Source organism: Typopeltis vanoorti, chromosome 11, assembly GCF_054136105.1.
Source record: "Typopeltis vanoorti isolate ZY-2024b chromosome 11, IOZ_Tvanoo_1.0, whole genome shotgun sequence".
Taxonomy (NCBI): domain Eukaryota; kingdom Metazoa; phylum Arthropoda; class Arachnida; order Uropygi; family Thelyphonidae; genus Typopeltis; species Typopeltis vanoorti.
Genome location: NC_143559.1, coordinates 134,020,615 through 134,048,148, shown reverse-complemented (window position 1 = coordinate 134,048,148; position 27,534 = coordinate 134,020,615). Strand labels below are relative to the sequence as shown.

Below are 27,534 nucleotides of genomic sequence, written 5' to 3'. Positions count from 1 at the left end.
ATTTCAAGCCTTTGATGGCTTTTCTACTTCAAGCATGGATATGTATTCCTGACTGTATGCCTGTCGAGTGCTTTTTTACCACTGTGCTATCACTACTTGTTTCATTTAACAATTACTCGAAGTAATTACTCATTATTTCAATGATATTTTTTTCTCCTGTTTTCATGTCACCTTTATCATCTCTAATTCCTTTTACAGCAGTCTTTCCTTCATTTCTAAACTTCTTCAACAACCTCCAGAATACCTTACCACCTTGATATTCATTTTCTGTGTTCTTGCCAAAGTCCTCCCATGACTTTTGTTTAGCTAGTTTTACACAGTGTTTAGCTTTCTTACATTTGTCTCTGTATTCTCTTAGAGCACAAGCTGACTTATTTGTCAGGAACTTTTGATATGATTTCTTCTTTTCCTTCACTGCCTCTTTAACTTCCTGTGTTCCCCATAATTCTGATTTTTCTATCCTTACAGACAACCTCAACACATGCCTCTCTGGCTGAATTAATCAAGCTTTTCTTCAAGGCTAGCCACTGAATCTGCAAGGTTTGGATCCTGTTCTCAAACGCTTTCATTTTTTCTTCAATAATCTTTGTGTATTTTAGTGAACAGTTCATATCTGAGAGCTGCTCACCTTTTATTTGCTTTAAAACTTTCTTACATGTTCTTCTTTTCAATATGAAATTCAATTTTATCCTGCTCAAGACTAAATGGTGATCACTTCCAATTTCAAATCCTCTGTACACTCTGGTGTCCTGCACCAGGGAGAAAACATCACTATCAACAATAACATAGTTAATGAGACTTTTCTTATTCCTTGCCTCTCCATGTGAATTTGTGCACATTTTTATGTTGGAACACATTGTGTTAGTAATAACCAGTCCATGTCCTGAGCAGAAATACAATACCTAATGACATTATTATTAGATTTGCTCTTTTCTCCAAATTTTCCCAAAATATTTTTGTATGTCTGACAATCATTTCCTACTCTGCTATTTCGATCCCCAACAAGGATCAACTTTTTCATTGTGTCAGTTGCCTTCTCTAAACCCTCAAAAAATTCCTCCACTTCTACCTTAATAGAACCATCTGTGAGACCATAAGCAGAAATAAGTCTCATTGTCCAGTTCCCCCATTCTGATATTTGCCCACATCACTCTACTCGAGACTGCCTGCCATTCAAGAAGATTAGCCTTGTATTTAGTGTTGAATTCTAAGGTTGCTCCTTCTTTTCCTTGATTGTCATTGCCTGAATATAACATTTTGTATTTATTGCTCAGAAAGATCTCACCAGTTTTTGTCTGTTTTGTTTCAGTCACCCTGATTATGTCGATCTGGTATTTATCCAAATTTTCAGCTAGAGTCATTTTTTTGCCATTCAGGCTTCTTATATTAATAGTACCGATCTTGAACTCTGGTGATGTTGAGTTGGAGTAAGTTTTAGGATTTGTTCCAGTAGCTGACTTTTCGCTGTTTGCCCTGGTTCCCTGGTGAAAACAACGGTGGCCTTGTTTAACTGGGCGACGCCCCAGCCAGCATGAAATTCTGTGATGTTGTACCATCATTTGAAATTTTGCTTTAAGCAAATAGGAATACAATTTGGTGGGCTAAATCCCAAATTGCCAGCTCATCCTCGTCTGTTCGGTATCCAGGTAGATACCTAACAGGGTGCACCATGAGAAGGTGATGATTGGACATTAAGTCAGAAGCCCTGGTCGGTTCTCCACATTCCTTTGATGGCTATGTGGAGGTCTCCTCAGTTATATTGCTTTGACCCTTAAGCACCCCGTGTAATTTTACACAAGCGCTAAATTACACGACCACTCGCAATATAACCTTGAACCCCGATCTCAACCCGATTTTACACTGCCAGTAGGAGTCCATATAGTGGTATTCAAATGGTACTGTTAAGGCCAAGTTATGACATGAAGACAGTGCTGTCTGTATGAGCAGAATGGCTCAACGTCTCTTCCCACTGTATGTTACGCTGCTCTTTTTTTCACCTCTTATCACCAACATGACAGCAACTCAATCAGATATACATCACTATAGTTAACATGAATAAACAAACCTCCACCAAAAGAAAAATTTTAAATGATAAAACTTCCACATTCTCTTCACCAATTAATGCTACTCCCATTCATCTTTCCTTCCACCTACCTGTTCTGTGAAATGAAATTCACCATCACCTACAAAGATTCAAACCTAATCCTGTTTTGCTCAAATTCCAAATTACTGCTACGATCACAGACCACCTTAAATGTCCAAACGATGCCTTAAGTATGCCTTTCACCACCTGTGCTTTTGTGTAGTCTGATATTCCTTATCAGAGGATGCTAAGTCATGAATCTACTATTTTTTATCTTGTTGTACCATTTATCTGATATTGCCATTCTCTATTCTAAAAATCATTCAGACCTTCAAGTTTTTTTTATTCATAAAGTCTGATCTCATGCAATCAAACTACCTCAAGAGTAAAGTCATCTTTCTTAGTGATTTTAATGTTAACAAATCCAAATGGATCCCTTTTTTCCAATTCCACTGGCCAAGATAAAAGTGATTCTGAAGTATTACTCTTCATTCCCAACACTCTGAATACTCAGTGTTATTCTTAGTTATTCTACTAATTACCTTTGATAATGCTCAGCTTCAACAGTCAAGACCACATTTCTCTTCTCAGATTAACATTTACACCCTAGCCTTTCCAGACACAAACACATATCACTTCTATAGCAACCTAAGCACCCAAAAAAATTAAATTTAAAAGTAATTTTACACTATAAACTGAATAGCAGGAATTTCATTTAAAAAAAACTCTTCATGTTGCCTGGAAAGGGTAGGTTCATCTAAATGTCAATCTCTCTCACAGAGGGTCAGTTTCTGCAGAGTCTCTTCTGTGGCATTTTCATGGTGCTGTTAAACAGAAGTTGTATTTATTACATCTGCATTTCTATGAAACTTACAATAATGTGAGCAATAACTGTTCCAGCATCTTTTTATACTTTAATTGCTACCTCACTGAATTCATCCTTGATTCCATCTATCTGTTCTGCAGAATGGGGGGAGAGGTGTCACATAAATATACAGGTGAATATAAGTACCCCAACTTATGAACATAATACGTACCTTGAAATATTGTTCATAAGGTAAATTTATTTTTTTCATAAGATATATTGCTAAACTTATTGATGTACTGGTGAACTTTAGGATTCATAAAATGTTTGGAAGTTCAGGATTCTATGTTCATGAAATGAATTGAGGTCACAATTTATTAGCCTGCCCAGTGTGTTTGTTCATTGGTACAAATTATTCTTATCTTGAAAGTTCTCAAGTGGAGATTCACCTGCATAAATTAAGTAAAGGGTCATTTTCTGGTAAACTAGTACTTTATGTTTTACAGTTTCCCTTTCCAATACCAAGAGCAAAGTCTTTACTTATATTACAGCTACACCTAAAAGCATGCCTTCTATAGAAATGTTCAGCAGGAGTTTGAACCTGCTAGAATCTCATTAGCAAGTGAATGTTGATCCTTTAGTTACAAAGCTTATTTAGTATGGAACAACAAGCTACACACAGAGAATAACTTACAGAATGCTAAACCATAAGCATTTTTTCCTCTGGGAAAACAGCCTTTAGTTTAAGTGGTCCAGAAAAAAAAAAAAGTTGTGAAAGTACTTTTTTTTTTCTGGACCACTACACCACAACCTACAACTAATATAACAAAAGAATAATGTAAGATCAAAAGTTTTGCTGGTCCTTGAAAATATTTAAAATCATTGTACTAGATGAATGGCAGTATTAATTTTAACTTCATCACAGCAACACAGTTACAGAAGCTACATGAAATTATATAAAGTAAAATTTTAGTCAAATATCAGTAAAGCTACCATAAGAATTCCTTCTGATGCTAGCTTATTTTCATTTCATAGCTTAAAATAATCATTTTAAGCAATTATTATCTTAAGCCAGGAGGACTCAAATTATCTGAGGATGGTGGAATACTTACCAAATTGAAGGCCATGGTGATATCTTACTATAAGTTCTCTAGTTAAAGACAACTTCTGTTGGTGAGACCATTCATCACAATGGCCAACATAGTACCTCAACTGAGAATAACACAAATGCCGCTGCATGTCTTTGACCTGTCAACAGAAAGATCAATTAGTCATAAAATATTACCTTCTCATTTTAATTACAATTCATTATATAGTAGATACTCACTAAAGCAAAACCACAGGGACCACAGAAATAGCACAAGGGTCAATATAGTGACTGTAGGGAGGGGAAGAATATAGGTCTCCCTCCTTCATTCAATGAAACAAAGTAAACATTGGGAAAGAGAAGAAATGGCAGGAAATTACACATGATGACAGAACTATGTTTATGTATGACATGTACCAGAAAGTGATAGGGGTGTGAATCTGTCAGATTTAATCTTATAGAGAAGTTTGGGTATTGGACATTATTCATAATTTATTTTAACAGTATTATAACACTAAACAAACTAAATTATAAGATGTTTATTAACTGGCTTATATTTTGCTGGATTTCAAACCAGAATCTTCAAAGCAAAACAACATGTTACAGTTGACATGCTTTGGACACACCCTAACAGAATTATATGGAAGAAAACCAATGTGCTATATAGAAGTTGTTACAGGTCAGAAAGATTATTTTTAGTCTATGAAGCATTCTTCCAATCTTAATTTTCCAAAAAATTTAGGAGACTTATCCTAAGATCAATTCCTACAGAACTGTAGATCTTTTGCCATTACAATTTGAATTGCTTCAGTTACTCACTATCTTGTGTAAAATGCAATATGTTGCTTTCCTCTGAAGATGCTGGTTTTAAATCCAGCAGAAATAAGGCCAGTTAATAATCATATTTTTATAATTTTATTTCGCTTAGTGTTTGGACTGCTGTTGTTCAGTCTATACTTTAATGATATTGGAAAGGAACTAACAGGCGATGTTCAACTGTTTGCTTATGTGCAAAGATAGGCAGGATAATCAGGGATACTACTGATATAGAGCAATTACAAAATGATTTGAATAGGCTGGAACTGTGGACAAATGATAATGACTATCAATTTAACGTTAGTAAGTACAAAGTTATGTACTTTTGCATTATAATAACATTTCCCATATTACACAGGAGGATTATATAACAATGTTATATAATCCTCCAATGAGAAATAAGAAACTGATGAGGCTAGGAATTGGAATTATGGCAGATAGGAATTTGAAATTCAAAGTTCACGCAACAAAAACTTCAAATACAAATCAGAGGAAAAATGCAGTGTTGAAATAAAACACTGATTTCGTTAAGAAATCAATATTTTCGCAAAAGTTCATAACTAATATCTACGAGAATTAATATGTAGAAGGTAAGAAAGTCATACTTTGCCTGTATACAAGGAGTGATACTTGGGACATGAGACAAGTGGCAAAAATGGAGTATCTTCCTTACTCAGGAAAAAGATGGCTAGGTATGTATTAGGTTATAATCCAGTGACAGAATCGTTTCTCTCAGTCAGTGGACATCCAATGAAATGAATGTGACCATCATACAGGTTTATGCATCCACTACAGAGGCACCAAAAGAAGACATTGAAGAATTTTACGGAAAGTTACAAGAAGTGATAGATGCAACACCACAGCGAGATTTATGGTTATTTATCGGAGATTGGAATGCAAAAGTGGAAAAAATCGAAGAACAAGGAATAACAGGTCATTTTGGTTTAGGTATTCGTAACACTGCAGGGAAGAGACTAGTTGAGTTTTGTGCAGAGAATTCTTTGTTTGTTGTGAACAAACAGCAGGAATGGAGATTGTACACATGGATATCACCTGATGGACAATACAGAACTCAAATTGACTATATACTTGGACAAAGAAGATGGGAAAGTGCAATTCAGTCTGTCAAGACTTTTCCAGGTGTAGGCTGTGGAACAGACCATTAATTATTAGTGGCTACGATACATGTGAAATTATAGAAACTGAAAACAACACCATAAATGTCAATCAGATATGATCTTGGAAACATACAGGCTGAATACAATATTAGAATACAGAGCAGATTCAACACACTCAATTTGTGTGAAAGAGAACCAAAGGAACTATGAGAAGAGATTAAAGATGTAATTAAAACAGAAGCAAAGAAGAATATTCCAACAGCTTGTAAGAAGAAGTAGTCCAAATGGCTGTCAGAAGATACTATCAAAACTGCTCAGGAAAGGAGGAATATGAAGGCCACAGGAAATCTGCAGGAAGTATGGCATTTGAATGCAGTTTCAGACGAGATAAGGAAAAATACTTTCAAGAATGCTAACAAACAGAAGACCAAAACAAGAAAGGAAAAACAAGACATCTTTTCAAAAAGATTAGGGAACTGACAGGGAAGTTCAGCACCAAGTTGACAATATTGAAAAGTAAACACAAAGGATATCTTACAGAAGCTGCAGACATCAAAGAAATATGGAAAGAGTATACAGAAACTCTTTACTGAAAGGACTCCAAAATTACTGAGCAATTTGAAGAGCATGATTATAACACAGGAGTCAGTACCACTGGAGAGTGAAGTGAGGTGGGCACTGCAACAGCTATCCAGTAAGAAAGCACCAGGAGGGGATGGATTGAGCTGCTCAAAGAACTGGGAGAAGAGGCAGTTAAAATTTTAACAGCTCTATGTCAGTGAATTTAGATCACAACTACATGGCCTAGGGAATGGAAAAAATCAGTTTATATATCTTTATTGAAGAAAGGTGATGCAAGAGAGCAAAAATTACAGAACTATAGCACTGATTTCTCATGCAAGTAAAGCCTTAAGATCATTTGGAAAAGACTGGAACCATTCATGAAGAGAGAAATGCTACATGAGCAGGCAGGATTTCAAAAAGGCAAAGGAACAAGAGATCAGATCGCCAATGTGAGATGGATAATAGAAAGAGCACAGGAATATCAAAAGAATGTCTATCTCTGTTTCCTTGAGTAAGGCTTTTGACTCTATACATCATGTGAAACTGTGGAATGTGTTAAGAACAATGGGAGTACCAGAACATTTCATTATCCTTCCGAGGAATCTTTATTATGAACAAGAAGCTACTGTCCAAACAGACCTTGGAGAAACTGAGTATTTCACAATAGGTAAAGGGAGTGCGACAAGAATGTATTTTATCTCCGTACCTGTTTAGCTTGTACAGCAATTACATTTTAGGAATGGCAGAGCTGGAGGAGCCTTCAGTTGGAATTAAAATTGGTGGAAGAAATATTAATGATTTGAGGTGTGCAGATGATACCACCTTGCTAGCAGAATGCAAAGAAAATTTGGAAGAACTTATTATGAAAGGTAAAGAAGAAAATGCTAAATATGGCATTAAACTCAACCCCAAAAAGACAAATGTTATGGCAACATGTGAACTTAATGATTTTGAAGTAGATGGGGAGGAAATGGAAGCAGTTAACAATTTTGTGCTTCTAGGATCCCGAATTGATAAAGTTGGGTATTGTACTAAAGAAGTTAGAAGAAGATTATTACTCAGAAAGAAAGCAATGACAAATTTAAGCAAGATCTTTAAAGATATTAGCCTAGCAACAAAAATCAGAATCGTGAAAACAATGGTATTCCCTGTGGTACTGTACAGATGTGAAAGTTGGACCCTGAGAAAGAGTGAAAGGAAGATTGATGCATATGAATTATGGGTTTGGAGATGCTTGCTAAGAATACCATGGACTGCAAAGCAAACCATTAAATCAGTGATAGAATAAAGCCAGATAGCTCCATCGAAGATATGATCATCAAGCAAAAATTGTTATATTTTGAGCATATTATGCGAGCAAATGATAGTCTGGCGAAGATGATGATGCTTGCTAAAGTTGACAGACGCAGGAGAAGAGGAAGACCAAGAATTAGGTGGGTGGATGGAGTTAAAGAAGCAACTGGAAATTCTGAAAGATATGGCCAGGGACAGATCTGAATGGAGACTTATGTTCATAGAATCACCAGGAGTCAAAAACGACTCAATGGAACTCACACACACACACACACACACACACACACACACACAAGTAGTGATGGACTACTGTGTGCAGATTTAATCTCTTCTGTTCAGAGGAGATAAAGAAGCTGTGAAAAGAACAAAAGGACTAGATTTTTTTTGCTTGGAAAGTTGTGAATGAGCAGAATGGGTTGCCAGAGTCAGTTGTGAATGCTTTGTCTGCTATTCAGTTCAAGGATGTATGTATGGTGATATATGTTCTTTCCTGATAAGTCCTTTATTCCCTTGAAGGTGAATTAGTAAAGATTAATCATTTGTGACAAAATTTTTGGAACAGAAAACTACATAGACATCATCATCATCATCAAATTCCTGCCATGTACCCTCAAAGGGTGTAGGATATGATAGTACTACATGAAAAAAATTACATCATTACTAACTTCTTATCTACAATTTTCCTCCAAATCAGTCTGTTACTTGTCAAGACTCCAACATCATCAGATCTTATATTTCTATCATCTAAGGCACTTTGTACCGTATCAATCCACCTATATCTTGGTCTTCCTCTGGATCGTTTTCCTGCCAACCTGGCAGAGAACACTTGTTTTGCTAATCTTTCCTCACCCATTCTGTTTAAGTAACCATACCAGCTGAGATTAGCTCTACTAATGCATTCCTGGATGCTGAAAATGCCTAGTTCTTTCCTAATATCCTCGTTTTTAATATGATATTGCCATTGATGCCATCTGTTCATGCCTCTAATCTTTCTCAGAACTCTCATATCTGCGGTCTCTAATCTCTGGTCAAGTGTTTTACTTCTGACCCAGCCCTCAGATCCATAAGTTAAAACTGGTTTGAACATGTCTTATATACAGCTAATTTAGTGTTCCGACTAATTTCTCTCTTATTCCATATGAATTTGTTCAATTGACTTCCTACCATACCAGCTTTGTTGATTCTGTTGTCTATTCTCTAAATAGACGACATAGACATGGAATGCAAATAAATTACTAGCTAAAATTAATTACTTATAAGTCAGCATTTCACTAGCTTAAGGTAGCATAATGAGAGGCTATATAATGCTGTGCACTCATTGAAGACAAACCAAAATGACCTTAGTCATGTGCAAGGAGGACAAGAATGGCACTCTTCACGGTGATTTTTGTTGTTAATACTGATGGTTAGATAGGGTAGTGCACCAAATTCTATGTAAAATCATACCATCAATTTCCATTCTGTTAAAGTTAATCATTTTCTGTAGAACTTGTGCTGCTTCGGGAACATCCTCTCCGATTTAAACTGGGATTTTTAAAGTAGCTGGCTTTAAATCGGAGAGGATGTTATTTCTCTAAGGCATATTGTGATATCGGCTTGTAAATAATTAATTTTAACTATAAATTATTTATTTGCATTCCATTGCTGCATAGTGTACTGTTCCAGAAATTTTGACATGAATAATAGAAACAGCTATGGAAATTTAAACATGGAAATACAGTAAAGATTAAAAGAGAATTCAGTGTCTGGAAAAATATGTTTCCTCATGAAACATATTTTCTTCAAGGCATTATAGATGTATTTTTACATCAATAATCAAAGGATATTTCTATAAATGTCTTTCATTAATTTACAGGAAAGTCAGCTACTGGTGTGTAGTTGTCAAAGTCATTTCTTTTTCCATGTTTGTAGATAGTGTTATCGTGGTTTTTAGTTGTTTGGGAATAGCACCAGAGTCAAATATCATGTTTACAAATTTCTGAAGTATAGGATTTAGTTGTTCAAAATGTGTTAGGAGGTCTGCAGTTCTGATTTTGTCAATTCCTTGACTCGTCTTTTGTTTTAATTGTGAGAGAGCATCTTTTGGTTCCAATCTGGATACAGGAGGAATGGTTTGCTGTTGAACTTCATAGTTTTGTGTAGGGCCTAATAGGGAAGGACGTTTCAACCTTCATATGAAGGTCAAAATGTCTGAAATTAAAATAATTATTTATAACACGGTTGTAAAGTCCATAATTTTTAAAATGAATGCTGATCACCGTTAACACTAAAAGAAAGGACTTAATGGGGAAAGTATCTTTTTTTGAGTTGTATAATGTTGTTTGTGAAGGCATAGTTAAATGATTCTGTGAGTTCCTTCTGGTTCTTCTCCTGACTGAAATTTTTTTTGATAAAATCTTGTAGGGAGGTTTTCTTTTTTCAAGTTAATAGTTCATTAAGTGTAGATTAGGCTTCTTTCACATTGACATTGTATTCCTCAAAATTCTGAAGGTGTCTTTTTGTGCTCCTAATTTTAGTTGTTAATAGGTTTATGTTTTTATACAATGTTTGTAGGTAAATGTTGTTGGGTGACTTTTTTATTCTCTATAGAATGTCTTTTATTGCAATACTGTTAAGAATGTATTCATTTATCAATGGATTATTTAGTGCAATCTCCTGTTCATTTGGTGTTTTGTTGCCTTTCTATATATTTCTATAAACAGAAATTTGAGGCAGTCGTATAAAGTTATTTGATCATTTATAGTAAGTAGTTTGTTCCAGTTTGTGTCTTTTATAAGGTTATCAGCTATACTTTTTACTATGATAGTAGAGCGTGATTTATCTGGTGGGGTTTTATGACAGCACTACATGATTATGTTTATTATTATTAATCATATCAACAATTTTCCTCCAACAACACTCCAATATTGTCATATCCAACATTTTTTTCTTCTAAGGCACTTCTGACTGAATCAATCCACCTATATCTTGGTATTCTTCTGGGTCTCTTTCCTGCCATCTTGGCATCAACCACCTGTTTTGCTAACCTTTCCTTACCCATTCTATTTAAGTTTCCATACCACCTTAGATTAGCTCTGCAACATTCTTGAATGCTAACAATGACAAGTTCTTTCTAATATCTTCATTTTTAATATGATTCTGCCATTGATGTCATCTGTTCACTCCCCTAATTTTTCTCAGAAATGTGGTCTCTGGCCTTTGATTAAGTACTTCATTTCTAAAGTACTTCTCGGATCCATAACTTAAAACTGGTTTGAGAACTATGTCTTGTATACTGCTAGTTTGATGTTTTGGCTAATTTCTCTCTTATTTCACATAAATTTATTTAGCTGGCTACCCACCATACTAGCTTTGCTTATTCTGTTGTCTATTTCCAGATTGAACTTGCCATCTTCACTAAAAATCAGCCTAAATAGCTGAAATATTTTACTTGTTCTATAGGCTCTCCATTCAGAATGCAATAAATGTGTTCAGTGTTTGTGCCTATTTTCATAGTTTTGGTCTTTTTGTTGCTGATTTTCATGCCAAATTTGTTACATCTGTTACTCAATTTTGTTAGAGAATCCTCAAAATTCTCTAGATGTGTTTAGGAGTACAACTTCATTTGCCTAAAGAAAGAGAAGTCTGACATCTCCAATTCTAATATCACACCTAGTGCCACATTCTTTCATAATGTTTTTATTTTATTTATTCATGTGGGGGTTCCCCGCTTTGGTGCCTTAGGACTGGTTGAGCCCTCCTAATGAGGGATTAAGTATGTATTTTATGACTGTAGATCCATATGTTCACAGGCTGGTTTGCCTGTTCTGAGGGATGAAATATCTGAGTTTCCAGGTGAAAAACCCTCTACTTCCGTATGAGACCAGCTAAACTCACCTTTAGTCAAAAGAAACCAGATAAAGTTTCTTCACATCATGGAAGGGAATCAAACCCAGGTCTTTCTGATCAAAGGGCTTCATCTATCCCGACTGAGCTACAGAGGCTCTTTCATAATGTGATCCATATAGATGAATAAGAGTTCAGATAATGTGCATCCTCATATTATCCCCAATTTTACATCAAACCATCTTCCTGTATTTGCTTCAATTCTAACTGCTTACTTACAACTTATATATAGACTATGTATTGTTCTGTATAATGTTCCATTTACCCATATAACTGTAGTTTTGAAAAACTTTTCCATGGGCACCTTGGCATAAGCCATTTCCAGATCTACAAAACTTAAGTACAGATCCTTGTCACACTACCATGATTTCTCAACTGTTTGTCAAAGTGAAAATCTGATCCTAACAGCCTTTATTTGGCCTGAATCCAGCTTGTTCTTCACCTAGCTTCCCTTCCACAATTCTTCTTAGCCATTTCTCAAGAAGAACAAGAGGCCATCCTTGGAAGTTTATGTAAGAATGTGGTGAAGAGGGATGTGAGGAGTAAATTTTTTACATGGAAAATTGACAGTGAATGGAATGCATTACCAGAATATTTTGTTAATGCAAGGAGTATTAAGGATTTTAAGGTTTGGTATGATAATTGTCAGTTGAATGAACCTCCCACAATGAGTCTGCCGACTCCATAGAGGATGCAATAATAATATCCAGGATAACCTTAATGTCAGTAGGCTCTGAAATTACTTTTTTTCCCCTGAAATTCCTAGGGTCATAAAAGATTAAGGTCATTATCATTAATTTAGGTATGCTAGCTTCTTTTCCTATTAATTGTATTAAATTCCTACAATCCACAAAGGATCTGAATAGCACATCTTGTTTATGTACTTTAGGCAGTCTATAAATGTACAGTATGATTGGGAAAGAACATAACCCATCAAACCTATCATTTATTTCTTTTGGCCAGTTGAAAAAAAAGTATTGCAAAAATCTTAGCACAAAAAGATAAACCCAAAATTCCCATGGGTACCAAAAAAAAGGGATCCACTGTGTTTATAAAAGAATTTTCTTATCATGTCCTACATCTACAGCAAACTCCAATCCATTAAACATAGATGAAATTGATGCAGCACTCAAACTTACTAAAACATGCAAAGCTCCTGAGATGGATGGCATCCTTCTAGACTTTCTTACTCACCTTGACCCAAGAGCAAAATTATGGCTCCCAAAACTTTGGCATGAATCAAAGAAAATAGTCCTGCCAAAACCCGATAAGTCAACTAAGGATCCTAATAACTACCATCCTATAGCATTACTCTGCACTCCTTACAAACTTTTTGAAAGGATTATCCTTTCTAGAATTTCTCCAAAAATAGAAGCCATCTTACTCAGTGAATCCATATGGAAGCTGAATACCAAAATGGTTTTTATGTTGGAGGTTTAATAGATTTTTTACAACACTCAAAAAGAATTAAAATAGAATTTAATACTTCCTATATTTCGTCCTAGTCACTAGGACATCTACGGGGATTACAAAGACAATTAATGTAATATGCACACAAAAACTCACATTACTAAGCCCAACCACGTGGGTGACAATAAAGTCCTATCTAGGTGGAGCGCCCTCTAAGGGCAGTAGTAGGTGGCCTGGAATGTAAGGTGGGACCTCTGGTGATGACTGTTTCCCAAATCTTCGGAAGCTTAATGCAACCGTATTTGTTAAGATTTGGTTGGTTTCTGAGAGCTGCTGCTGCTTCTAAGAAAAGTCTCTCTTTCTTGAATTTGCTGTGGTGGAGCATGGTGGTTTTCTTCCATGATACTCAGTGGGTGATGTCCAAAACATGGTCAGCCAAGCCTGAATGGCCATAGTTGTGTTTAACGATGTACGACTTGTGTTCCTCCAGGCGGATAGATGCTGATCTGCCTGTCTGTCCAAAGTACGCAAGCTTACAGGAACAGGGTACTTTGTAAACTCCAGGCAGAGAGAGAGGAGGGAGCTGATCTTTCGTAGAACGGATAAGGGTAGCCAGTTTGCAGTAGGGCTTATATGCTGTGCGTAGGTTATACTTTTTTAGTATCTTGGCTATTTTTTCCAAAGTGCCACGGATGTAGGGTATGGTGATGGCATTTTTAAATTCTTGTTGACGAGAGGGACGGGGAATGGGGGAGGAAGTGAAAACAATCAATTACAGAAAAAAACAATCATGCTCCACCACAGCAAATTCAAGAAAGAGAGACTTTTCTTAGAAGCAGCAGCAGCTCTCAGAAACCAACCAAATCTTAACAAATACGGTTGCATTAAGCTTCCGAAGATTTGGGAAACAGTCATCACCAGAGGTCCCACCTTACATTCCAGGCCACCTATTACTGCCCTTAGAGGGCGCTCCACCTAGATAGGACTTTATTGTCACCCAAGTGGTTGGGCTTAGTATTGTAAGTTTTTGTGTGCATGTTACATTAATTGTCTTTGTAATCCCCGTAGATGTCCTAGTGACTAGGACGAAATATAGGAAGTATTAAATTCTATTTTAATTCTTTTTGAGTGTTGTAAAAAATCCATTAAACCTCCAACATAATGTCCTCACAGCACTTAAGCCTCTACACAAGAACCAAAATGGTTTAAAAACAGGTGCCGCCTTCATTGATCTAACATCAGCTTATGACACCGTATAGAAGAAAGGTTTACTGTATACAGCTGCCAAAAAAAATTCTAAAATTACTAGAACAAATGCTCTCAAATAGGAAAATAAAGTCCATCTGAAATCACAAGAAAGAAAAAAAATTATTATGCAAAATGGATCAACACAGGGATCTGTCCTCGCCCCAGCTTTATTCAACCTGTACACAAGGTTTATCTATGCTGATGACATAGCTACTGACAGCCAAGATTGTACCTTCCAAGGCCTTGGGAAAACAATGAGCAAAGATCTGAGCTCAGTACAAAATTAATTTGAATGCTGGGGACTATCTCCTGATCTCAGCAAAACTGTTGTTTATGCTTTCCACCTAATAACCATGAGGTTCATAGAAAACTAAAAATAAACTTCTGTAACCCTTGTTACCTTGGAGTCATACTTAACCATAGTCTTCTTCTTATTATTATTGTGCTATCTTCTATCGAAGGTCAGCGACCATCTTGGCGAACAAACTGCGGTCTTGTGCTAATCTGAGCAGTTGTGCACTGCTCTTTCCTGTCCACGTCTTGATGTTGTCAAACCATGATATTCTTTTTCTTCCTCTAGTTCCTTTGCCATCAATTCTTCCTACCAAAATAGTTTGTAGAAGTTGGTATTTGCTGTTTCTCATGATGTGGCCAAGATATGATGTTTTTCGTTTCTTGATTATTTGTACAAGATGTTTAGCTTTGCCAATGGAGTTTAAGACCTCTTCATTGGTAATTTTTTCTGTCCATGATATCTTTAGCATTCTTCTGTATAGCCACATCTCAAAGGCTTCGATTTTCTTGATGGCTGTCGCCTTCAATGTCCATGTTTCAACTCCATAGAGCAAAATAGACCACACGTAACATTTCAGCATTCGGCATCTGACTTCCATGTTTAGGTCTTTATTGCAGAATAGTGTTCTCATTTTCATGAAGGACTGCCGTGCAACTTCAATCCTTGTCTTTATATCTATTTCTGGATCCCACCGTTCATTAAGCCAACAACCAAGATATTTATATCTTGACACTTGATCAATATTTTTCCCATTGAGTGTCAGTTTCATTGATGAGGCTGGATGTTTGCTGATGATCATGTATTTTGTCTTGTTGATGTTTATATTTATTCCCATTCTTTGGCTTTCTATGTATACTCTGTCAATGAGTTTTTGGAGATCCATAATGTTATCTGCAATTAGCACGGTGTCATCTGCATATCGTAGGTTGTTAACAATCTTTCCATTTATTGCGATTCCCTCTGGACATTCTTCCAATGCTTTTTTAAAGATTACCTCTGCGTATATGTTGAACAGGAGTGGTGAGAGCACACATCCTTGTCTCACTCCTCTTTTGATGTTAATATCACTGGTGGTAATGTTGTCTAATTGAATGGTAGCTGACTGATTCCAATACAGATTTGTTATTAGTATTATGTCTTGTTCGTCTAGCCTTGTTTGTTGAAGGACTTCTATTAAGTTAGTGTGTCTGACTTTGTCGAATGCTTTTTCAAAATCTATGAAACACATAAAGACAGATTTCTGTTTTTCTATGCATTTTTGTATCAATATTTGGGTACAGAAAAGGGCCTCTCTAGTACCAAAACCATTCCGAAAGCCGCATTGTGTTTCACTTAGAGTTTCTTCACTTTTTCTATAAATGCGATTCTGAATTACTTTCAAAAATATTTTTAATGTTTGGCTCATTAGACTAATAAGTCGGAAGTCACCACAGGAATTCGCTTTGGGTTTCTTTGGGATAGTGATAAATGTAGATTTGAGCCAATCTGATGGAAATTCATTACTTTCATATATTTCATTAAATAGTTTTTCAAGAAGTTTGATGTTATCTGGTTCTATTAATTTTAAAAATTCTGTTTGCACACCATCTGGTCCACTGGCTTTTCCTGTTTTACTTGTTCGTATAGCATTCTCTATTTCGCATTTCATGATTGCTGGTCCTTGAATGTTATCTTTTATATTTATAGGCTTCTGTCTAGTATCATTGAAAAGTTCTGTTACATATTTTATCCAAATCTGTGCTTTATTCTCTTCTTCTAGAACTATTTTTCCATTTTCGTCTCTTAGAGACACTATTTGCTTTTTCCTCAGTTTTCCGGAAATTTCGTTGATTTTCTTATACAGATTGAAATTATCATGTTTCTTCTGAAGCAGTTCAATTTCAGTACATAAATTTTTCATCCAATTTTCCTTGGCTTCTTTTATTTTTTTCTTGATGATGTTATGTGTTTCTGTATACCTGGCTAGGTCTTTGTTTTTGTACATTCTTCTTGTATCAATAAGAGAAAGAATCTCATCTGTCATCCATTCCTGTTGTTTTATATTATTCACATAACCTACTTCTTCAATACTTGTTGTTACGATGGCATTCTTTAAGTTATTCCAAAGAGATTCCACACTTTTATTTTCTTCTATGTTAATCTGTTGTAATCGCAGGTTAAGCTGTGTCTTGGCACTTTTATTTATGTTCGGGTCTTTCAGTTTTTCTACATCAATTTTCTTTTTCTTCTTTTGTGATTTTTTAGCTGATTTTAATCTAAGACGTACTTCTGCAACTATGGGATTGTGGTCTGATGAGATATCAGCTCCAGGATAAGTCTTTACACTCTTTATACTACTGTGGAATCTTTTATTTATCAATATATAATCAATTTGATTTCGGACAATGTTATGTTGGTTATCTTGAGGCGATTTCCAAGTGTATAGTCTTCTGGGTGGAAGTTTAAACCAGGTATTTGATATTGTTAGATCTTCTTCCTGACAGAACTGGACTAGGCGATCTCCTCTGTCATTTCTGGTGCCTAAGCCATGTTCGCCAACAATTTCTCCATCACCCCCTCTTCCTACTTTTGCATTGAAGTCACCCATCACTATGTTTATATCATGTTTCTTTGTTAGGTTTTTAATCTCTTTTAGGTGTTCATAAAACTCTTCAACATCTTCTTCACTTTTGTCAGATGTGGGTGCATAAGCTTGGATGATATTTATGTTAACGGGGTTTCCCTTAAGTTGTAACAGCATTATCCTTTCAGAAAATGGAATCCAATTTAGTACTGATTTATTGATTTCTTCATCTACTATTACAGCTACACCGTGTCGATGTTTGTTCTCATCATTCCCAGAGTAATACATTGTTGTATTATCTTGTTGACACTTTCCAGATCCTGGCCATCTTGTCTCTTTGGTAAGTTAGACCATAGTCTAACTTACCAAAAAACTAAGTTAAAGATATCTGCCAGGAACAATATCTTAAACAAGCTGACAGGTACAATTTGGAGTTGCAATGCCTTGACTCAGAACAGCAGCCTTGGCTTTAGCCTTCCTTGTTGCAAAGTATTGTTCACCAGTTTAGAGCCAAAGTCACCACAGGACTCTCACAAACACGCAGCTTAACATAACAATGAAAATCATCCCTGGTACCTTAGGATATACTCTTCTCCCATGGTTACCTGTTCTTTTCCACATCACTTCTCCATGCTTCAAAAGAGAAGAAGCTATCATCAAAGAAATAAATAAAGTCAGAAATAATATGATCTCCCTATTCATCAAGATATCTCTTCACCAGTATGCTGCCCCTGCCTCCAGATCTCCCATGGCTTGTGAAATTACCAGATGATCCCAGGATTGGTGGGGAGAGAGAGAGAGAGAGAGAGAGAGAGAGAGAGAGAGAGAGATGATTTTGGAATGAACTACTTTTTCTACTTGGATCCCTTAGCTAGCGCCTGGATGGGGCTGGCCCCTTAACCAGTACATTGCTGTGGATGCCGCTGGACTACAGATGTTACATATAACTGTTTGCCGTGATGTGTGCTCAAGGGCTTTCTGCTTGCTTCTGTGAGACAGAGCCACTGGTTCTTTAGGTCATGTTCAATTTGCATAGCCCAGGTTTTCTTAGAGGCAGCTTGTTGTATCTTCCAGTGTGCAAGTTATTGCCTCCATAATAGCTGATGAGGTAGGCACTGTTGATCCATTCTACACAATGCCCAAACAAGTGAAATCTAACTTTTTGAAGTTCTTCAACTGTAGGTCGGGTGTCATACCAAGTCCTGATGGTAGCGTTTTGGGTATGGTGGGGGTAGTGATATTCGTAGTATATGACAGAGGCATCGCATTTGAAATGTCTCTAGTTTGCTGAAGTCAGTTTTAAGGTGTGTCCAAGTTTCTGATCCATACAGGACGACAGGCAGGATCAAGGAATGAAAGAGGAACATATTTATTTTGAGTGAGATGCTAGGTTTCTTCCATAGGCACCAATTTAGTGAACTAAAGGCAGTGGTAGCCAGGCCAATTCTATTGTGTACTTCTGCTGTTGATGCAGTTTTCCTTGCTTGTATGAGTGAACCGAGATATTTGAATTGGTTCACCTGCTCAATTTGGGTGCATTAAGGTAAACAGTGGAGAGTGACATCAGTTATTATGACCTTTGTTTTGTAAATATTGATTTGTAGCCCATATGGTTGGGCAGATTTTGCAATACTAGGAATGAATTACAAACAAGTACCTGATCACAGATCCAACAATCAAACTACCAGGATTCAATCTACCTGAACACCTCAGGATTTAGGACTGGACAAGGTCACTTTGCCCGCTTATTATATCTGTGGGGAATTTCACGGTCACCCTCTTGCATGTGTAGTGCTGTGCAGACTATACATCATATCACTGATGACTGCTTCATACATTCCTTTCCTGGAGGCTTCAGATATTTGCATTTACTCCCAGACAGTGCCATCAACTAGTTAACTGAACTGTCAGTCTGTATATAGTTTTGCTCAATAATTTTTTGTATTTCCCCCATATGCTAAATAAGGTTGCAAAAAGAAACAGGCAGTAAATACAAAAGACATGACTGTAATTATATGTGATATAAACATGAGAGGAGGAAGAGACCATTTTGGAATGGGAGGACAGGAGGGGTGGGGAGGAATGGAGGAAGAGAATATATTGGAAAAAGGAAATTTGGAAGAAAGGATTTAATGAAAGTATGTATTTAATGAAAATGGAGAAATGTTTAAAGATTTTTAAATCTTTAATGATTTGCTCAAGGAGTAAACCAAAAATATAATTTCTTGTCAAGCACAATTCACTAGCTAAAATTCTTGATAATTTCTTACTGGCATGCCTTCATTCATATATTCTCTCCTTGAAGAAATAACAATATCAATGAAAGTGTAAATTTCATTAAATACATATGAAAGATGAAGAAAATATTAATATACTAAATATTATTTGTCCCATCATTTTGTATTTTGGTTTAGGCCAATAAGAATAAAATTTTGTCGACTAAATCCCAAATTGCCAGCCCATCCTCGTTCATTCAGTATCCAGGTAGCTACCCAACAGGGTGCACCACGAAGATTGGATACTGTACAAAGTGCCTCAGATGATAGAAATATAAGATCTGATAATGTTGAAGTCTTGACAAGTAACAGACTGATTTGGAGGAAAATTGTAGATAGGAAGTTAGTAATGATGTAAATTTTTCATGTAGTACTATCATATCCTGTACACCCCTTGAGGGTACATGGCAGGAATTTGATGACGATAATTTTTTTTTTTTTAAATCATATTTAGCCTTATAAAATAAGATCAAAAAGTCAAAATTCAAAGCTAAATAACACTTACATCTTTTGGCAAATCTATATCCTTTCCATCTGTTTTTAAATTTAATGATTTTTTCATTTGTTCTAAAAGCTGAAACAAAAAATATTCAGAAAATATGTGCTTAATTTTAAAAAAAAATAAACTTTGGAAAAATCCAGTAGGCAACGTATAAATAAGTATTATGTAATAAAAAAAAAATACACAAACAAGTATGAATAACACCTGCATGCAATATTTATTCATTAAAGCAGCAAATCTATTTATTTGGAGTAATCTGCCAATAAAAGCATATGATTTAATGTTGGTATTACTACATAAAAAAACTGATATAGAAACTGATATTCCCACTGGCCAATTGGAACTTATTAGTAACACTTACTAGGAACACTTTTTTAGTAGTTCAATATTAAAAATCAAAAAACATTTAACATAACTTTTAAGTAATTTTAAAGTTGTGTAATAATAGAAACAAAGAAAAAAAGTGAAAAAAGTACTAAATAAACGATATACAAATCTATAGTGCAGTAAATAAGAAGAAAGGCAGGTATTTTGATTATAATATATAAAACTACCAAGAAAAATATTGCATATTATAGTTATTGCAATGAAAGATTGTTAGAAATTAGCTTCAAAATATTACGAGACCACACCTAGTAGATAGGCAATAATCACTGCCTATCTACCAGGGGAGAAGAAAGTGAAGCATAATGACATATGTTATAAAGAACTGCAGAGAGTTATAGATAAAACTAAAAAAATTGATTATTTATTAATAGCAAGAGATTTAAATACCAGCATCACAACCAGGAACAAAAAATTATAAACAAATAAGAAAATATAGTGAGTATATCTATAATTGTAATTTATACAAAGTGAGATTTTGTAATTTATAATATGAGAAAAATGAACTAAGTATTCGATTATAAAGAAATAGACAAATAAATTATTGATTACATAATTGCAAACTTTAAGCCATCTCACAGTTAATCCTAAAGTTTTGAACATACATGTTTTGAATTATTAAATTCTGATCATCATATGGCGATAGCAAAAATTTGATTTAAACAAAAATGGTTAAAAATAACAAATAAAATGAAAAATGCCTATCAACAAAGTTACAGAACTGTTCAAGATTTCAGCATTAACAGTAATATAAAAAATGTGCTACTGTATGTAAAGAGAGTAGGTGGAAAAGAAAAAGAGAAAGTAATAACTGGAACAGATAAATAGAAAATATGATAAAAACCAAAATACACAGTTACCAGAAATGACAAAATTCCAGAACAGAAACAGAAGTATGGTATAAAAGATATAGTGCTTCTGCAAAAAGAGAAGAAAGAAGAAAAAAAATACACAGAAAGATAGAGCAATTTTGTAAATGAACTAGAAAAGGATATATTAAAGCTGCAACCAAAAAGCTATAAAATAATAAAATACAGGAATAAAAAATAAAAGAAAATGTTAGACTTAGAAAAATGGGTAATTAATTTTTATTTTTTTTCAGAATCTCTGGAAAAAAAAAATAAATAAATAAAATATACAGGGTGTTCGGGATAAATTTGACATATTTATAATTAATTATATTTTTCCGTAAGTTACATGTATTAACACACACTTCTCTTCATTTAAAAGTTTGGACCCTTCTTCATTCATATACAAGATGTCAGAAAGGATGGATAGCTGGAACCCACCTGAATCATGGAAGAGAATAACTTGTATCATGATGATTCGTGCCCGCCATCAAAATAAGGATATTACGACTGCTGCCCAATGCTCCCTGAATACAGTAAAAACAATCAGGCATGAACTAGAGACTTGCAATGGTGACTACGAGGATGTAGCAAGAAGAAAGATCCCTAGCAGACGATCTGATTGCGTTTGTACAGCAGAATTCCTCGCAAATCTGCAGGAACAGGTGTTGAAGAACCCTGGCATTGGAATTCGGGCTTTGTTCGTGGAGTTGCTAACTGTAGTCAAGCCCTGGATAACAAGGGTAGCCAATGGTAGGCCGTATGTATGGCAGCAGGATTCGGCCCCTTGCCACACCTCTGGGAAAAGTCAAAAATGGTTGTCTGAAAATTTCTACGACTTCACCAGTCCAAATGTTTGGCCTCCAAACTCCCCAGACCTTAACCCCATGGATTATTTTGTATGGGGCGCAGTTGAAAAAGACACCAATCGCACTTCCAGTAATACAAAAGCCCAGTTAATGGATAAAATTAAAACAGTTTTTGCGGCCCTTCCCAGGGAGACTGTAGCATCAGCTTGTTCGAGGTTCCGAAGCAGAATTGAAGCTGTGATCGATGCTAATGGTGGTTATTTTGAGTAAATCTTGTTGATAGTATTGTAATTAACTCTGCCTGTAATGTTTTTTTGTCAATTCATTAAATTTAATAGATACAAAGAAGATTTTCTTTTTCCTTACGAAACTGTCAAATTTATCCCGAACACCCTGTATATATATATATATATATATATATATATATATATAAAACAAAGTGCCTGTGTAGCTCAGTGGATGTGGCGTTTGCACACCACAGCGCTTGGCCACACGAAAGAAGACTTGGTTTCGAGTCTAGTCGGCGACTAGAGGAAATTTTTCTAAGCCTTTTTTCGACCGGTTCCAGAGTTAGTCGATCTCTGGCACGGGCAAGCGGGTTTTTCCTCCCAGAAACACATGCTTTTTGTCCCGTAAACTCAAGAAAATCGACCATAGAACCCACATTATTTCAGACATTAAAAAATATATTGTGTTAAGGTTAGGGACCCCGAGATGGCGGCACATTTGAGCCGTCTCTTCACTGTGTACCACTTAATTAGTGATAGCCTTGGGCCATCTATCTCTGATTGATACCAGTGGAGATTGAACTACCCACTCAGTCTCCAAAAGTTAGATAGGGCTACAATGGCCTCGCCTACTCCCCGTATACGGGAATAAAAAGGCGTTAGCTGATTTTTTTTTTTTTTTTATAAAACAAAAAATAACCCCACACGAAATATTAGAATCTCAGAACTACAAAATGTAATGAAGAAAGTGAAAAATAGGGAAAGGGAAGACAATATAAATATGGAACTATACAAAAATGCTGGTAAAAAGACTCTTGAAATTCTTTAATAAAGTTTGGATTAATGGAAACTCCTAAACTCTTGGAAAAGGGCATTAGTTTATAAACCAATTTATAAAAAAGGAAATCAAGATGACTCAGCAACTATATGGCAATTAGTCTAGACTAAATGCAGGTCAAAAAATATATGCACAGATATTCAAAGAGCAAATAAAAAAATAGCAATATAGAAGATAAATATCAGGCAGGTTGCAAAGTATTCTGGATGCTGTAGAAAAAAGCTTATACTATAAAAAGAATCAGATAAAAAAGGAAACATGAAAAATGAATGAAAACTGCAGATGTTCCAGATGTCTAAAGTATTTATTCTGAAAGACTGCTAAATAAAATAAGTAGTGACAGCATGGCAGTAGAAAACACTTAAGAGGAATGAAACAAGGAGCACAAATTAAAACTTGAGGTAGAAAAGCCATCAAAAACTTGAAATGTGGAAAGGCAACTGAAGTAGATATTTGACCTGAAACCCAAACAGTGAGTTATAAACGTTTTAGAGTAGCTGTGCTACATAATTCAGAAGGCCTGCTCTGAAGATCAAATTCCAGCTGATTGGAGTATAGCTCTCATAGTAATCATACATGAAATGGGAAATAAAAGTAAATGTAAGAATTACAGAGGAATTTCACTAATGTGTGTTGCTGGGAAGATTTATGCAAGCATACCTCATAAAAGAAACACCAAGAAGAACAAAGTGAATTCAGGCTAACTCAGGATCAGTCAGAAATAGATGTTAGGATCAGATATTCACTTTAAGACAAATAGCTGAGAAATCACAGGAACAAAACAAGAACCTGTTTCAGATTTGTAAATTTGGTAAAACAGGAGAAAGCAAGTTGGTCAAAATGCTACAATTAAATGGTGCATTATATCAAGCAATACATAATCTATATTTGAAATCTAAGTCGACAGAAATTGAAGGTGGCATAGAAAGATGGTAGTATAATGTTAAATCAGGTGTAGGACAAGGTTGCACATTATTTCCACTGTTATTCGTCATCGACATGGACCACATTATGAAAGAAAGAAAGTGGTATTAAACCTGAAAACAAAATAAAAAAAGTTTAATCTCAGTTCTTTACTTTATACATGCTATACTCCTAAACAAATATAGTACAAATCTCCAGGATTCCCCCAACTAAATTGAATAACTGCTGTAATAAATTTCGTATGAAAATCAGCTATAAAAATACCAAATATGAAAACAGGCAGGAATACTGAAAACATCAATTGCATCCTGAATGGATGATCAATAAAACAAGTAAACAATTTTAGTTATTTAGTCACAATTTTTCATGAAGATGCAAATTAAATATGTAAATAGCCAACAGAATTAGCTAAACTGGTATGAAAGGAAGTTAAGTGAATAAATTTATATAGAATAAAAGAGAAATTAGTCAAAACACTAAATTAGCTTATACAAGGCAGTGTTCAAACCAATTTTAACCTGTGGATCTGAGAGTTAGATTAGGAATGAAACACGTGATCAAGGATGGGAGACCACAAATATGAGTTCTGAGAAAAATTAGGAGAGCGAACAGACAGCATCTATGCAGTATCATATTAAAAATGAGGATATTAGGGAAGAAACTGACATTGTTAGCATTCATGAATGTGTTAGCAGAGCTAATCTCAGGTAGTAAGGTCACTTAAACAGAATGGGAAAGGAAACTGTTAGCAAAACAAGCGGTATTTGCAAAGATGGTAGGAAAAAGACCCAATGAAAGACCAAGGATCTAGGTGGTTGATACAGTAAAATGTGCCTTAGAAGAGAGAAATATAAGATATGATAATATTGGAGTCTTGATAATAATGGATTAATTCTGAGGAAAATTATCAATAGTTCATAATGATGTAATCTTTTCATTATTCATTATCATATTATCCTGTACATACACAATAAAGTACGTATCAGGAGTTTGATGATAAGAGAATTTCAAAGGAAAACATGGCCTTTATTTCTTATAACAAAGCGTTTTATAAAATTAATAGACAAAACTTTACTTTAGATTGATTTAAATATAAAGTAAACAAACAGTTATAATCAATTCATCATGAATTGATTATAACAGTTTATAACATTGGAAAGGCATATCAAGAAGAGTATAGGATGTATTCTATCCTCTCTTCTTATAACAATTTGGAAACATAGAACCAATTATATATATACACAGATAACTGCCACTGAATTAGAAACCTTAAGAAAAGCTATGTGATGGCATGCAAGATTCCACAGTGAAAGTGTGCTTGGTGGCATTGAAGCTATGTTGTCTACTGCTATTTCTAGAGATTGTAGGAGAGCTTTTATCTGCAAACTAAATGGTTTTATGGCTCCGTCGAGTGTTATTAAAATTCTCCTACTGTGGCAGAAGAATAGTTGGATACGTGGTCTAGCAGGGATTTTATTTTTTGTTGCATATGACAGACAGCTGTTGGTGTTGAAGTGAAAAAGATGGTTCATCTGCTTTGACATACAGACTAGGAATAGCTAACATGCAAAATGCCTAAGTTGCAATTCTGATTGCTTGATGGTGAATAGGGTCTGGCCATTGCAGTATACTCTCCCTGGCAGAAGCATAGACTTGGGAAATTTTATACCAAGGGTAAAATTTTGATCTTAACAATTTCCTGTACAAACAAAGCACAGAACATCTGTCAGCACTCCAGTGGGTGGAAGACAGGTTGCATAGAATGTTCATTGTTTTATGGCACTTGCCTCGCGACTGACATATGCAAGAAAAGAAACTGAGTGTGCAATCAAATATCAGCACCAAAAACTTGGCTTCTGGTGCAACTGGGATTAGTGACTGTTCTAGTCAGAATTCTGGGTCAGGATGAAAACCACATCTGCAGCAAAAGTGTGCACAAATGTCTTCTACTGTGAAAATCTGAACCTGTTAGCAAGCACCCATTTTGAGAGATGGTTAATGGCTTGCTGCAGCTATCTTTCTATGACCCTCATATTAGATGAATGACAACAGATGATGAGGTCATTCACATGTGGGACATTACTTATTGTTGGAGGAAGATGTTCTGTTATTGAGCTGACATTGATTGCAAAAAGCATGACACTTAAAACAGAACCTTGTGGGATACCCTCCTATTGGTTATAGGGTTTGGAGAGGGCAATTCCATCTGGAACTTAGAAGATTCAGTTAGAAAAGAGTTTTTGATAAAAAGAGGGAGATTAATACTAATACCAAAATTATTCAAATTTTTCAGTATTCCAAATCTCAAAGTAGTGTCATGCTTTTTCCATATCAAAGAAAACTGATACTAGATGCTCATGTTTTAGGAAGGTATCTCGAAAGGGTACCTCCAACTAGATGATCAGTAGTAGAATGATATTTTTACAGCTTCTCCAGAAACCATAAAAGATGAGAGTTAACCTTTTTTTTTTTTCCAGAATTTTGCACAAGAAGCTGGTCAGAGTAATTGAGTGACAGTTATTTGGTGATTTTGGATCCTTCCCTGGCTCAGAAAGAGCAATTATAATTGCCTTGTGCCAGATATCCACAAATATGCTTTCACAGAAACTTTTCTAAAGGTGCAACAGTTGATTTGATCTATGGATGATGATGATGCCATCTCATAATGAATATTATCTAAGCCAGGATTTCCTGAACTATGAGGTGTATTGTTCGCCCACCGATTAGAGATCCTTCAACACTTCTGCACATGTCAGAAAAAGGAGAATCCAATCCGATAATAGGGTAATCAGTCCATATTGTATAAAATTATTTATACAAACAACATAGTTAATATAACAGTTGGAAAATTTTACCTATAAAGCACGTGATTTCACATGTTGCTGACCAATTCGTACATCCTTCGTTTCTTTCTCCCCTTCAGCATGAATCGACCATTCTTGGCAAGACGCCAAGCAGAGACCTACAAATGGTGGGCGAACTATACCTCTCTAGGGCAGGTATAGACAGGGTCCAGAGGAGGTGTGAAGAACTTTTCAGTTGGATATTGTGTGACTGATTGATTGGTGCCTTCACGCAACAAATGGAGCTTCAGAAAAGATGCATAACAAAGGACAATTATGCAAATTTTCCTACTTTTGAAGCATATTCTTTCTCAAAAAGGTTTACAGAAACTATCACAGAACTGATTCAGTGTGATATTTTTACTCATCTGGGAAATCTCAAGAACACATTTGACAGTTATTCCCCTCAAAATGAACTGACCTGTGACCAGTGGATTTGGAATCCTTTCACTTTAAATTTGGATTTGATGGATGATGCTGATAAGGATGATGATCTCATCGAACTATAGAGCAAATCTTTGCTAAAGCAAAATTCTATTAATCAAAATCTTGGTGAATTCTGGTGTTCTTTGGCAAATAATGCTCTTTTAGCCTTAATCCCATTTGCTACAACCTATCTGTGCAAATCTGGATTTTCAGCATTAGTCAGTGTTAAGACAAAGTTTAGAAATCAATTTGATGCCAGACATGATATTTGCCTAGCACAGTCAAATACT

General features: G+C 35.4%; 1 protein-coding gene across 1 annotated transcript in view; it reads right to left on the bottom strand.

Moving 5' to 3' along the window:
- Positions 1 to 27,534, bottom strand: part of psidin (phagocyte signaling impaired) — a 321,893-nt gene that overhangs the window by 102,379 nt on the left and 191,980 nt on the right. The window contains exons 11-12 of the mRNA XM_090399962.1: positions 19,949 to 20,017; positions 4,001 to 4,136 (exon numbers count right to left, since the gene is read on the bottom strand). Of these exons, the coding sequence (XP_090256088.1) occupies positions 4,001 to 4,136; positions 19,949 to 20,017 (205 nt within the window). The remainder of the gene's footprint in view (positions 1 to 4,000; positions 4,137 to 19,948; positions 20,018 to 27,534) is intronic.